The sequence below is a fragment of the Trichoplax adhaerens genome, genomic scaffold, assembly GCF_000150275.1.
Source record: "Trichoplax adhaerens TRIADscaffold_1 genomic scaffold, whole genome shotgun sequence".
In the NCBI taxonomy this organism is placed as follows: Eukaryota; Metazoa; Placozoa; class Uniplacotomia; order Trichoplacea; family Trichoplacidae; genus Trichoplax; species Trichoplax adhaerens.
In genome coordinates this window covers 12,599,112-12,612,789 of record NW_002060943.1, presented here as the reverse complement: position 1 = coordinate 12,612,789, position 13,678 = coordinate 12,599,112, and the positions used below count along the sequence as shown (strand labels likewise).

The window sequence follows — 13,678 nt, the reverse complement described above, 5'->3', positions numbered from 1 at the left end:
AGCGGCAAATAAAATTTAATCTATTGGCATATTTTACAATTTCAGCTTAGAATCAATTATTAGATTTTATCAGATATATTAAGATAGTTACGCAAATTATCATATCACAGAAATATTATTGATAGATTTAGTGTTTCCTATACGCAAGTATTCAGATATTATAAAGGAGTGTTTTATCCGTATTATTACAAGTTATGAATATTGCAGATTCGGTTAAACTTTAGTTTTATAACTGGTGTACCTGACAAAATAGTTGCAATTCAACTTCGTCAACTAAAAATTTTCAAAGTTCTAAAGAAAGTCTGATAAACTATCGTGGTGATCATAATTTCTAGTTATGCAAGTTTCATTAGTATTACCGTAAGATAAAAGTATTTCAGAGCTATTCTAAGTTATCTTGAATCTAATTTTTACAAAACAATAGTGATATTAGACGAGAAGAACTAAGTTAAGCTACCGACACTTGAGGTTCAAAACAAAATACATTAGAGAAAGATACCAGATTATTATAATTTTTAACTAAAATTTTTGTAAGAGCAATACAAATATGGGCCCAATCAAGCAAGCTATCAATTAATAAGATAACTCATGATTATCCTAGATTTTTTTCTTATCTTCCCTTTCTAAGATTTCACTAAACTATCGAATTATGCCATCTACTATACTAGTATGTTACGCAGACTTGTTGGTGGTGTTAGAGCATCCATCTATCATTCTTAGGTACTCCAAATTAAGCTAGCAATCAAATTCACAAAATAAGTTAAATTATACCCTAGATTCCCGAAAGATATTTAGTTAATATAAATACAGTTTAGCTTGGAACTGTATATTGCTACAGTATACATTAAGACAAAATAACAAAGTGAAATTAGAACCCAGATCAATGGTTTGGGTTCATACTGAATGAAATTACAAAGTAACATTAACTTCTCTGTAATCAATGATCAAAGTAGCCATACATATTCTATTAACTAAAGACATCTATTAAATTACAAGATCACTATATCTGATTCTTAACGAATATTGTACTACTGATTAATTATTTTAAATTCTAACCCGAACAAAGCAGTTGGGTTTACAATATGTTTAGATATTAAGTAGATGTACCGTTATAATCAGCCAAATAAGTCATGTATTTAAAGCTAGAATTCTTATCACGATAAAAAAACCTAAGTTAGAATAGTTACAATACAAAAACTTGAAGGAGAATTTTGGAAGTCAACCTTCTTAACCGTTATCTTCCTCAAGATAGAATTTAAAAATGACTGCTATTATTGAGTTAAAGAAGAACGCAGCAACCGTCAATAATTAATAAAAATCTACTCTAAAGTATCATAAACGCAAAAAAGCGAATTCTAATGGAAGCTCATCTGTGTTATTCTTGGTCGCTTTTCGTTTAATCGATTTACAGGTAGATGATTGCCTATTATTGACTTGAGTCATCAATCAAAAGACTTTTTCTCAAATAGGTAATTAATATAATTCACTGGTATGATTTAAGTTGCTTCAAATCATCAATCTTAAACCGGTATTCAACACGGAAAGCGTAAGGGTATCTTCATAGTACATGAAGTCACTTAGGTTTATTCATCGACTTAGCTAACTGGCTAATATTAAAATAAATAATTTCTAATATAGCAATTAATTAGCTATCATTCAATACTAGAATCTCGATAATATCTATGATTAAGGAATTTAACTTTTCTGAATATGGCTATCTATCCAATCAAACATGGGTTGCATCATTGCATATTGCCATGCATACGTCATCCTGCTTCATTCTCAGTTATAAATTTTTGGTGACGTAGTGGAATTATCTTCTTAGTTCATATTCTTCGATATATTAGCATCTTATCTATGTAATACCGTAGTCCTTATTCATAGTCATCTCGCCCTGGCATAACTTCGTATAAAATCTTATATTTTATCACCAAAATAAACTACAGAAATATTACATCTGGCAGGGTCATTCCATCCCGAGAATCGATATTATATTGTAATATTGCTTCATATTACCTGAAGTTGGAAAATTCGAATACATAAGCCACAGTTAAGGCTTATTAACTAAATTAATTATCGTCTTTACAATTTGTGCATAGTCATCAATAAATGATTCATAATATGATGAAATGATGACGTAATCAAAACGAGATTTAATGGGAAGATGCCTATACGATTATTATTTATAGATGTTTAAAGTATGAGTCTATCATCTTAACTCGATCCAAAGTAGCCAACAACAAAGTATTAGAAGAATTAATACTTAGTTTTATGATGAATTGAGCAGCGTTTTGCAGTTACTCAAAGATAAAAACTAAATTTTATTTATGTACTAACGGATTCATATAAATCATTGTCGTAACGACTAGAAACAGTTTCGAAATATCATAATATAGCAAAGCAATAGACTACAGCTAGAGTTAAACTCAAATCACAAGAGTTTCTTTTTATATTACTTCAGCGTGATTAAAAATAGTTATCCTCATAACAATGACATAATTCACTTGCCCGAAGATATAGGCTTAAAGAAAACTCTTATTCCAAGATTGTAAGCAGATTGTTGCAAGTTGAATGAAAAGCAACAGGTAGCTCTCCCTGTAACTAACATAATAGTAAATGACTATAGTATTGATCTAGGTAGGAAATTAAGAGTAGATTACTATTAAATTTTCTAAATTACCCGTATTGTTTTGATTTGCAACTACACGCCTAAAATTTAATTTTTGTTGTTTGCATCAAATAATACAAAGAAAGAAAAAAAGCCATTAATAAAGTCTATTATTCTAAGAAAGACACAGCGGCAATGTCTATTTGATTTCTTATATAGCTATTCTATTTATTACATCTTTGCGTAATGTGTAATCCATTACGATGTATATATTTATTATTCTAGAATCTATCGTTGTACTCTTTTATGAATAAATACATCTGGAAATTTCTCCCAATAATCAATAATAGCATTGATGACCGAAATTTTTAGCCTAGTTACAGCTCTGATTTGTTTTCACGTTCCATCTTAAGCTTCAATTGGGCTATTCTGAGTCCATTCGGTGCTATATTAAATAAGGAATGATTTATTATAAAAGGAAAATAAACTTCAAGGCGTTATTCGCTTAGCTATGGGTAATAAATCAACGAAATCTTTAATAATAGATGAGATTAATTCCCTCATCTTATCTGCAAATCAAAGTTACAATCAAGATATTGATCAACCGATTGAAATCTTGCCTGAAATCGAAAAGCTAGTCGATGCCGTCAAGATTTTAACTAATGAAACTCCGTACGATGATCATTTTTATTGTGATCTGTTTCTAATCTTAATCAACATCTATATCAAGCAGAAGAAATATCATCATGCTTGCTTCTGCTGTTTGAAAGCAGAACAAATAGCCAGAAAAATAAACTCCGGGAAACATATCGCTTTTTGCTTGAATAGGCAAGACGAAACAGCAAGGTTATCTGGTAATAACGGCCAGCATTAATTTATTTTAAGGATGAGTAGAAATCACTAATATTTATACCAATTAACAGAATTCAATTAATTTTTCATTAGGAGGCTTGAATCAAAAATGTCAATTAAATGGAAAAAACTGCCAAAGTATACATTGTAAGTAACTCCAAGCCAATCTATAAGTTTAATGCGTAAACCCAAGTGCAATATTTTAACCTCATATAATTTAACCAGCACAAAGAACGTTTTTTATCAATAAAGCTGAGTTCATTTCAGTTTTAATCTAAGAAAGAGAGATTTTTAGCTGTTGTTTTTAATTGGTGTTATAATAAATATGTTATACGTTAGTGACATCCTTTCTATTTGAAGATACTTCTAACGATTTGTTATCATCGAATCAAAAAACTATTTTATCAGATTGTCTTGTCGGTAAGATTCTTTTAGTGGTGTTAGAACGTATTCTATTTTGCGATTAGAGTGAATAAAAAAATCAAATTGCGTACGTTTGGACTTGTAATAATAATTTTAATTATTGATCATAAATAATCTGTCAATACAGTAAATCTTTAATTATCTTTTCGTATATTAGCTCAATTTCGTTTTATTCATATCACCTACAGGCAACAAGGAATTTTTGAAAGCTTGCATCAGGGCTTTGGGCAATGCTAAATTTTACAATAATCTGAATAGAATTAGCGTTATGAGTGCTAGATATACAAGTATTTGTACGCAATCTTTGATAGAAATGCTTAATATTTCTGCATATAGAATTGAAAAGCAACTAACTGGTGCTGCACATACGGGAATTAGCTTTACGGATGATGTTGCATGTAAATTGAACGATGATCAAGTATTTCTTTTTACCTTCGTGACATACACCTTGCTAAAGAATATTTTAGTTACAAAATTTGCTAAAAATACGTGCTGTGGTGAGGAAAGTAATGGAAATACTTTCTCAAAATCACGAACAAACGTTACTAAGGAGGAAGAATACGGACAAGTAAATAGAAATTATCAAAGTACCGAAACAATAACTACGCCCAAAATTAATGACTCATTCTCTAATTTTATAACACCATTCGAAAAATTAATTCGCCTTTATAGGCAAAATTCACAACTCAATGAGTCTCTTCAATCATACTTCACTTGGAATAATAATACTGCAAATAAACCTTCTCAGGCTATCAAATTTTGCAGTAATAATATCTCTGTGGCCCATTCTATTGCCTACTATCCGTTCATTCCTAAAAGCAACTTATATATTATTCCCTTAAATATGACTGATGCAATAAATGAGACTTTGCAAAATTGGCATTATTCATCAGAAAGAATCTCATATCTAGAAACTTTCAAGGAATGGCTGGTTACCATAATTGGTAAAGATACCTCTCAAAACCGGCTCAGCATAACTATGAACGAGCAAACTCAAGAATATTCGTTACCAATTATAATTTTGGTCGGTTTACACCAAGGCAAAATCCATGAAGAACAAACTTGTCAATTTGAGCAATTAATTCAAGGCTTATTAAAATCCTTACCTTTCTTAAAAAGTCATGTAGTCTCTTCAAAAATTATTTTCAATTCCAATCTTCAAGATAATCATTTGGATATCATTAATAATCGCCGACAGTGTAGAAATGAACTAATGGCTATGATAAGACAGTTTCTACAGTCTCTACCACTTTCTCAGGAAAACATACCGGCAAAATGGCTCTTCATGGGGCAAATATTACACGAAGCTGTTCAGAAGCATCACAACCAAGAATTATCAATAAATCTTTTTGATAATATAATGGGTTATTCAATTCATAAAATAATGAAAGTGGATGATATACGCCAACTATCGCGAGATATTGGATTATATGAAGATGAAAATTTCTTTCTTGATATGTTATCCTATTTAAATGATGCTGGCGACATTCTATATTGTCAAAATGAAGGAATTATTGTTACTGATCTTCAGTGGCTTGTAAACATAGCTGGTCATGCTTCAAAATGGTATCCACAGCGATATAAGGACATGGAATTTCATGACGAATTAGGCCAAATAAATTATTTGAAAAAAATAAACTGCGAATGGTTAAATAGCCTTGCTAGCCATTTTAACTTCGATGATATGGAGAGAAAAATGATCATTGATGTCTTAAAAATTTATGGCATTATATCCGAAATCAGTGATTCCGATAAGCAATATCAAGACAATCGTGGCTATTTTATTCCTTACGTACTACCTCAATATGTTGAAGAGGAACCTAATACAATAAAACCCTACGAAAAATCAGACTGGCTTCATGTAGGATATAATGTACAAGATCAAGTGCCTTATATTCCAGATAATCTTTTTCGAGATCTTATATCATCATGTCTCAAAGAATGGGGAAATCCATTAGTCCAGTTCTTCCATCGTTATGCTAAATATTTTTTTTTAAATAACCAATATTGTATTGTAGTCAAAAAAGAAAAATCCACCGTAGCAATGCAATATCAATATGAAATATTGGATAATTCTACATCAAAAAATACATTAGTTCATAATGTTAAAAATTTTATTGATAAGTTTAGTCCACATTCAGTCTTGCTAGAGGAATTGATATCAATTACAAATAAGAAAATGCCAAAATTCGAAAATATTCGTGGTCAATTTTACCTTAAATGCGATCTATGTCAGCGATTAAATGGTATAACCGACGTTCATCAACGTCTTGGTTATCAACAAATCAAATGCCAAGAATGTTACTCTCCCATGAGTTTTAAAGCTCTAGACGATTGGAATCTAGGGAACAAAGTAAATGTCAAGGGTATGCTATAAATTAAAATTTAAGAGTTTTTCTTTGAATTACTGTTATATCTAAGTGTAGCGTCCTTTAAATGACATCACTGAAAAGGTTAACGTAATTTTGAATTAAAGAATCGTGCAATAGGATTTTAATTGGCAGTTTGTTAATGTACTAGAAGTTAAGATGTGCCTTGATTGATTAAAGTAAACATTTAAAAGGAAAAGATCGCCAGCTAAACTAATGATCATGTGTACAGACTAAAGCTTGAGTATGCAATCGAATATAGTTGTAAGGAGATATCTTCATATTGTCATTTTTGAACAGAAGTACCTCATAATTAAAATTTTTAAGCCCTATAACTGATCAGCAAATAATACAGTAATTAAAACGATAAATACTATCAATAATTAACAGAAGCAGTTTTTTCGATATTCCACTAAACTTTCAATATGCAGAATTACAATATTTCCTAGCTTTTTTCATCTGCATTTAATTATAACAGTATATATCAACAAATGAGGTAAACTAACAAGCATTTCCATGAATCACTGGTAGAGTAGTAATTTTAAGCTTTAATTTTATCTAATTTTCTTATTTTTTTATTGTAACAACACGACTTAGACAATATTTGGGAGCTATCCCCGACACACAGTGATATCGATCAAATCATTGATGTAGTTAGTATTGACGATAATTGGAATAAATTTGTTCCTGCTGCATTATGGAATCCATTTACCAAGCAAATCTATGATTTGAATCAATCTATATCAATTGAGACTTCTATAGAAGAAGAAAGAAAACTCTACCTAACATATTTTCTAAAATGCTTAAACAAGAAAAGTTTTACTCTATTTTGTGATAGTTTACTAATGAATTCGTTAAAAGAAATTAGAAAAACTGGACATCAATTAGTTCAACTAGCAACGATAGCAATTACTCATCGAATAAGAGGCAAGTGGATGTACATGACATATCCGTTAATAAATGATCCGATGATATCATAAGCACAAATCAGAATGATCATAAAATATTTACCTAAACTTGAATTATCTTAGATTATTTTCTCAAAATTTCCGTAATAACTGGAACTAGTTTTGACGTTATCAAATTAAATTTGAGTATCCTGATTTGTTAATATTATGATAGAATGACATACAGAATGGTAACTGAAATTCTATGCTTTCTACTAGTACATCTCTAGCTTTTACTTTAAATACTTAAAAAATATAAAAGTTAGTATTCAATTTGTGCAACTATTAAAATATATCGATGATGTTCCAATTTCAGCTACCATGAAATGCTATCGTAAAAGCGTAAACTGCAAAGCCATGGAAGACAACTGTATTACCTTAAGTAATCTTCCAGGATTTGAATTCCATATCCCAGCTGATAGTTTAAAGGAAGATACTATTATTACTGTCAAATATTATTTCAGCGATACATTCTGTTATCATAACCATGAAAGCAAAACTGGCCAATTACTGCTACAAGTAGTTCAACTAGAGCCGAATGATTTGCTGATTAATGTCCGCAATGATAAGTCACCTAAATTAAAATTGCCTATTTTACAACCGCAGCAAGTTTATGATTCGAATGGTACCAAGGAATGTCCAGAAGTAACACTGCTTGACCAAAACATAGAAAGAAGCGGATATAGATTCGATTCTAAGGATTATAAACGAATTGAAACCAAACATGAGCAGCCTTGTATTGTTTTCTCCATCGAACAACTTTCAACATTTTACATTAAAAGTGATAATATTAATGTCTTGATTGACCAATCTATTTTTGATCAATCATTAGCAAAATTAATTAAGATCGATCTGCCTATACCATCTCTTTCTTTGCAATATCCTATTCAATTTCAAGCTCAATTAATTCAGTTAGCTTCCTCCTTTCTGTTCTTGAAGATAAGTATAACCAAGAAAGGAGTTCAGTCCAGACCTGAACAGAATTCTAGACTTAAATTGTATCAGTTAATCAATGATGCAAATGAAGAAATATTTCTACGTGGCGGCTACTACAAAGTAAAATTTATTAGTAGTCATTTAGTTCAGGACTCCATCGATTCAAATACAACCTGCATGAAAGATTTATTCCTTAACTGGCATACTAGTTTTGCGACCAGTATTATGTTTAAGTGTAAATTCACAGTAAGTGAAATTCCTCCACCGGAGCTCTGCCAGATAATTCTTCTCGAGTCTGATGAAAAGAATAACGTCAAAGAAGCCATGTCCTGCTATTTATTTTTGGTAAGGCTAAAACCGAATATAACTTTTCTTATATTACACGTAATATACCTGAAGTAAAATAAATCATTAAAATATACAATATTCTTAAACGGAAAGCCTGATGACGCCGAAGAACTTTTATAATCCAAAGCATCAACTCAGAGCGAATTGTATAAATTTAGGTAATAAATGCCTTTTTCCATTGAATTATTCGAAAAACTGTAAATTTTTCTGAATGCCATGCAGTTTTTATTATCCGTTTAAACCGTAAATTTCATAACTAGTAAAGACTTTAAAACTGAATTACGATAGGTCATATTTTAGCCAAATTACTAATCGATACAGCGAAATTAGACTAATACTTAATCTAAGTATCTTAATGCTTAGGCACATCATAAATATAATTTAATTAAAGAATTCATAGATAGTCAATTGGCATAGATCGGAGATATTTTCCATCCGTATTCATTAGCATATAATAACGAATTCATTACGTTTTGAAATAATATCTAGATTTTCAAAATTTTTTATCTTATCTAGCTATTGGAAGAAAAGCTTGGAAACTGAAATTTTAAATGAAGTCAAAAAACAACGAGACAATGACTTAGACTTATTAATTTCTTACAAGTATACAATGATAGGCAAAAAGGTAGGAATGCATATCATAGCTCCTTGACGAATTTGCCTGGTATGTCTATTTCATTGCGTAAGTTTATCTTAATATAAGAATGCCAGACAATTCTGGTATTCAATATTGTTTCCGCCTTCATTCAAGCCAACCACGATAAAAATAGTACAGTTAATGGCATCTCAATACAAGTTTGAGCTACTGTAATTGATGAATTTCAGCAACGATATGCGTAGTGTATGGCGTTTCTTACTTAATGATAATAGCTTGTTCGAAACTTATATGTTACTTTTACCAGCTCACTGATATGCATTAAGCATAAGCGGTTTTTATAAGCGGTTTAGATTAAATTGAAATTATTGGCCCACTTTTATAGGAAATTTATCTAAATTTTCATCATATCATCACTACCAAAATTAGTTCATACTTTAATAATAATATGTATGTTTATTTACAAGCATAAGTTTACACTCAATTTAGAATTTCGGTGAAAATAACTTTTATGACTCTATTTAAAAATATGAAAAAACTACCGAATCCACATGAGTACTTTCATAACATTTTGGGAGTATCCCCAGCGTCGCTGGTTTTCATTATTAAATATAGAATCGGTTACAAGTAATGGGCTTAGGCACATACAATCATTTTGATAGACGTTGATGTATGACATACTATCCTATTTGACTATTTTTAATCGTTGCTTAAAAAATTAATTTATGAAAATCAACACTTGAACCCTATTGATTCTGTTTACTGAATTTTATAATCGAATGAATAAAAGCGTTGAACGTGATTTTGGTAATTTGATCAAAATTATTCATCAAACTATCGCTAACATATAAGTACAATACAGTAACGACCACAGCATTCTTTAATCTATAACGTTATTCTTCCAACATTGGTGCCATTGGATTCTCAGAATAAAAGTATCTAAATTAGAAAGAAATTTATTAAAAAATCTCTATATAGAAAGAACATGCTACAACGCTGTGGTAAGAAAGTCTCAATAAGTAATTTTAAGCATTCACTGCCGATTTGTGAATATTTTTAATCTTAAAGAAATTTCAAATACAAACTTTGGTAAACAACCTACATCAGTAATTATGAGAACTTATATGTTCAAAGACTTCACTCTAGCTACCATAATTAAATTTAGAATCATGAGCTGTGTGACACTTTTCGTCTTGTGGGTTATAATTTGGTAAACGTATGTTTAAAAATAAGATAATGATAAATGTGACATCTATTACATTAAGCCAATTTCGAATATATTAGCAGAACATAAAGAGTTTAAGAGTTTAAAAGTTTTAAAACTATTCTAAACTTTTAGAAAAGTTTTATTCTTGTGTGAGCGCAAGTAGTACAAAACTACCGCACAGGAGAACTCAAGGTGTAGTGGAGTTAGGAATCAGTAATCTATTAATTTAGGGTAGAAGTTCGCAAGTTAAGTTTGCGACTATGAGATATGAGCTAATTTAAATAAAATGCCTAGTTATTTAAGCATTAAAAATAATTATAGTCGTATATTATATTGGGTTGACTAAACTATTTTGTATTTATCTAAAAAGGAGATTACAAAGTTACGCTTTTTGCGTTGTAGCTGAAATATCTCGTAATTTTCTTGACGAATAATAACGATTCTTTCGTTCAAAATGAGCATCAATATTATGATTGTGAACATAGAAAGCCTTTGTAAAAATAATTACATTATTCTTTTTGAATACTGCTGCATATAAAACGAACTGATTGTCTGCTAGTAAAAATTCTAATTTAACTTTGTCTATATGTAGCTAATATACCATATAAATCTGACATTGTTACACAAACTATACCATCTTTAATCGGTTTAGTAATACTACATATTTTAGTTTAGGTTTCTATCTCAAACTAAAAATATCTCATTGCAGTTTCAGCAAATACTTGCATAGCTGATCACGAGGTAGAAGATTTCTCTCGTGAATCATGCGTCATTAATACTTAATGGCATGTAGAGCAAATGAGTACTGTTGCCGTAATATCAGATATGTACTATAGTATTTCTTAGATGTTAGTTCATAATGTTAGATTGGTCACAGAAGCCATTATAATCCTGGTAATATGAGACTAAAATTATTATATTTAAAATGGTGGCATCTTGTTTTCTGAGCTTCAAATATTAACAACCACGCAAGATGATACGTTACAGACATATTGTACATGGCAAGTAATCTGACTCCCAAAATATACATCAACATTGGCTTATAGAACAAAATATAATCATACGTACAGTCAACGATTTACAGCTGTAGCATAAACACTAATATTAGTTAAAAAAAGTCGGTTCTACACTTTAGCTCTGGAGCAAAGATGTTACAAAGTACATAAGAAGTGCAAGGTTAGTATTTTTCCTAATTAATGTAGACTGTCATGAAGTCTTACATAAAGTCATATTTGAATATAGTATAATTTGTATCAGTATAAAGCAATCTAGTTAAGGAAAAGATAATGTAATTAACATCGGATTTTTCTCTATGCTTTAAGTTTCAAGTCACTAGAAATTAATTATCATTCCTTCTAAGCAGAATTGCTTCTAAAGCGTAATAAAAGGACAAAAATCAATCTACGTAAAATAGATTAATGCCAATATTTTCATTCGTGTCATTCATTGCTTTTAATACCGTGTGACTACTATTAACAGTATTTTGCGACTTGCTAAAGTTCCACCAGCCTACTTGCACGTGCTGGCCTGGAGTGTAGACATCAATGCGTACTCTTTACACGTAACTAACTTATTCTTAACTCTTCAGCCAACTTATGCGCAAATCCTTTTCCTTACGCATACTCTATATGTATAAGCCTTGCTGATATTAACGTCTCATAATTACTAATACTTCATGAGCAGCATTAAGTTTAACAATTTTATTTTAGTAATAAACGTACTATAAGTATATGCATAATTGCACTCTCTTGGTATCTCAAGGTTCTAGGTTTACCTTTAGATGAATAACTTATTGTGAAACGCTACATAAAACTGATTCGTAACGTTTTAGTTAAGGAGATTTGCAACATTTTTGGTTGTAAATCCTCTTTCTTGTCTCTTTTTCTCCTCGTGCCTTTTCGTTGTTCCCTTTACTTGTGTGTTTTATTGCTTTCTTTTCCGGTATTCCTTGCAAGCTTTACTTTGACCTTGATGCCTTCTCCCGAATCATCGACATAATTGACCATCCTTACTTCCCTCCCACAACTTTTCAACTCGTATTATGTATGGGCAAGTGTAGGAGGTTTGCTGCATATTCGCACTCTTAATCCTTCCATTTCACGCCTCCTCTAGGCCCAATAATATATAATAGATGCCAGGTAAAACAGTTAACCTCTCTTTTACTTTCCTTTTGTCATTTTTGAAACAGTAAGGGTTACGAAATATACATGCAACTATTTATTAAGCTATCCTAGGTAATGGAAAATATCGGTTGATTCAAGCGCGGATATCCAAAATATCTATGTAGTAAGTGATACCTTGCTAATTACAGTCAACAGATTACAGATATCGTGCGGGTTAGATTTCATTTACAGTAAGCAAATCCATGTACGGTAAAATTGAAGATTCATACTAACAGTACTAGCGAACAGTAAAATAGCAATGTTCAATTTGTATGATACCGTCATATGAAAACCATTCTATCATAATTGTAAGTGTGAAGAAAAGCGATTCTGTTTGTATAGATTAATCAATAGTAATTGCACGACGAGTTGAAGGGCTGTCAATAGTTCAGTTAATAGAACTTCATTTCTATACGTTAAATAGGATTAAGTTACAAATTCTTAAGCGCTATCTTTTTCTCTATTGATGAGGTAGTTGTAGTCTATTTCCTCTATTCTACTAGATCAAAACTTTCTTCTTTAGCAACTTTATGATCTACTCATACAGCCAGCTTATTTTTTACCCTATCGTCAATACTTATCCTAGCTCAGTAGGTCTAATCTTCCTATAGTATTTAAATTCCAAAATCCTTACAAATATTTAAAAGCAAATTATAGGAAAACAATTAATGCCGGTGTAACGACCCAAACTATACCCTTCGTGTAGAATATACCGTTTACTGTAATTTGATGAACAGCAACTTCAATCCCAGGATTTATTTGTACTTCTTATCCACTACTAGCAAACTAAATGCTTATTAAGTCTTCTAGTCGACAAACACTCAGACAACTTCTTTTTTAGTTGCTTTAGCTATATTTGCATAACAAATATTACTATTACCTTACTATCTAGCGGCTCTAACCGATATAATCAACGTGACGACTTAATTATTTTCTATGAACATCCTCGAAATAGCTTGCAATGTACAGTATAGATTTGGTATACCGTAACAAATATCGTTATCGCAACATTTGACACTTATCATAATAGCCACATTAGTATTTATTAGCAATCATTAATAACATATATATAGTTATCGGATCTAAAATGGTCAATGTACGAGTAAGTTAATGAAATATTATAATAAATAGTTTCCGGAAGAAAATACTGAGTCAGTTTTAGCTTTTCGTTGATCATATCAAAGGCAAGGAAAACATTCCGCCCTGCTTTCTTTGCTTATTGCCAATTAGT

The 13,678-nt window shown here is 30.6% G+C and overlaps 2 protein-coding genes across 2 annotated transcripts; both read left to right on the top strand.

Moving 5' to 3' along the window:
• Window positions 1-3,119: 3,119 nt before the first annotated feature.
• On the top strand, window positions 3,120-6,260 carry TRIADDRAFT_52777 (uncharacterized protein; the record flags this gene model as incomplete). The annotated part of the gene is made up of 4 exons (XM_002109061.1): window positions 3,120-3,462; window positions 3,554-3,607; window positions 3,800-3,880; window positions 4,072-6,260. The coding sequence occupies 4 exons, from the start codon at window positions 3,120-3,122 to the stop codon at window positions 6,258-6,260; spliced, it is 2,667 nt and encodes an 888-aa protein (XP_002109097.1).
• Window positions 6,261-7,556: 1,296 nt separating this feature from the next.
• TRIADDRAFT_52776 (uncharacterized protein) lies at window positions 7,557-9,026 on the top strand (the record flags this gene model as incomplete). Its single annotated transcript, XM_002109060.1, has 2 exons — window positions 7,557-8,480; window positions 9,000-9,026. The coding sequence occupies 2 exons, from the start codon at window positions 7,557-7,559 to the stop codon at window positions 9,024-9,026; spliced, it is 951 nt and encodes a 316-aa protein (XP_002109096.1).
• Between the last annotated feature and the right edge of the window lie 4,652 nt (window positions 9,027-13,678).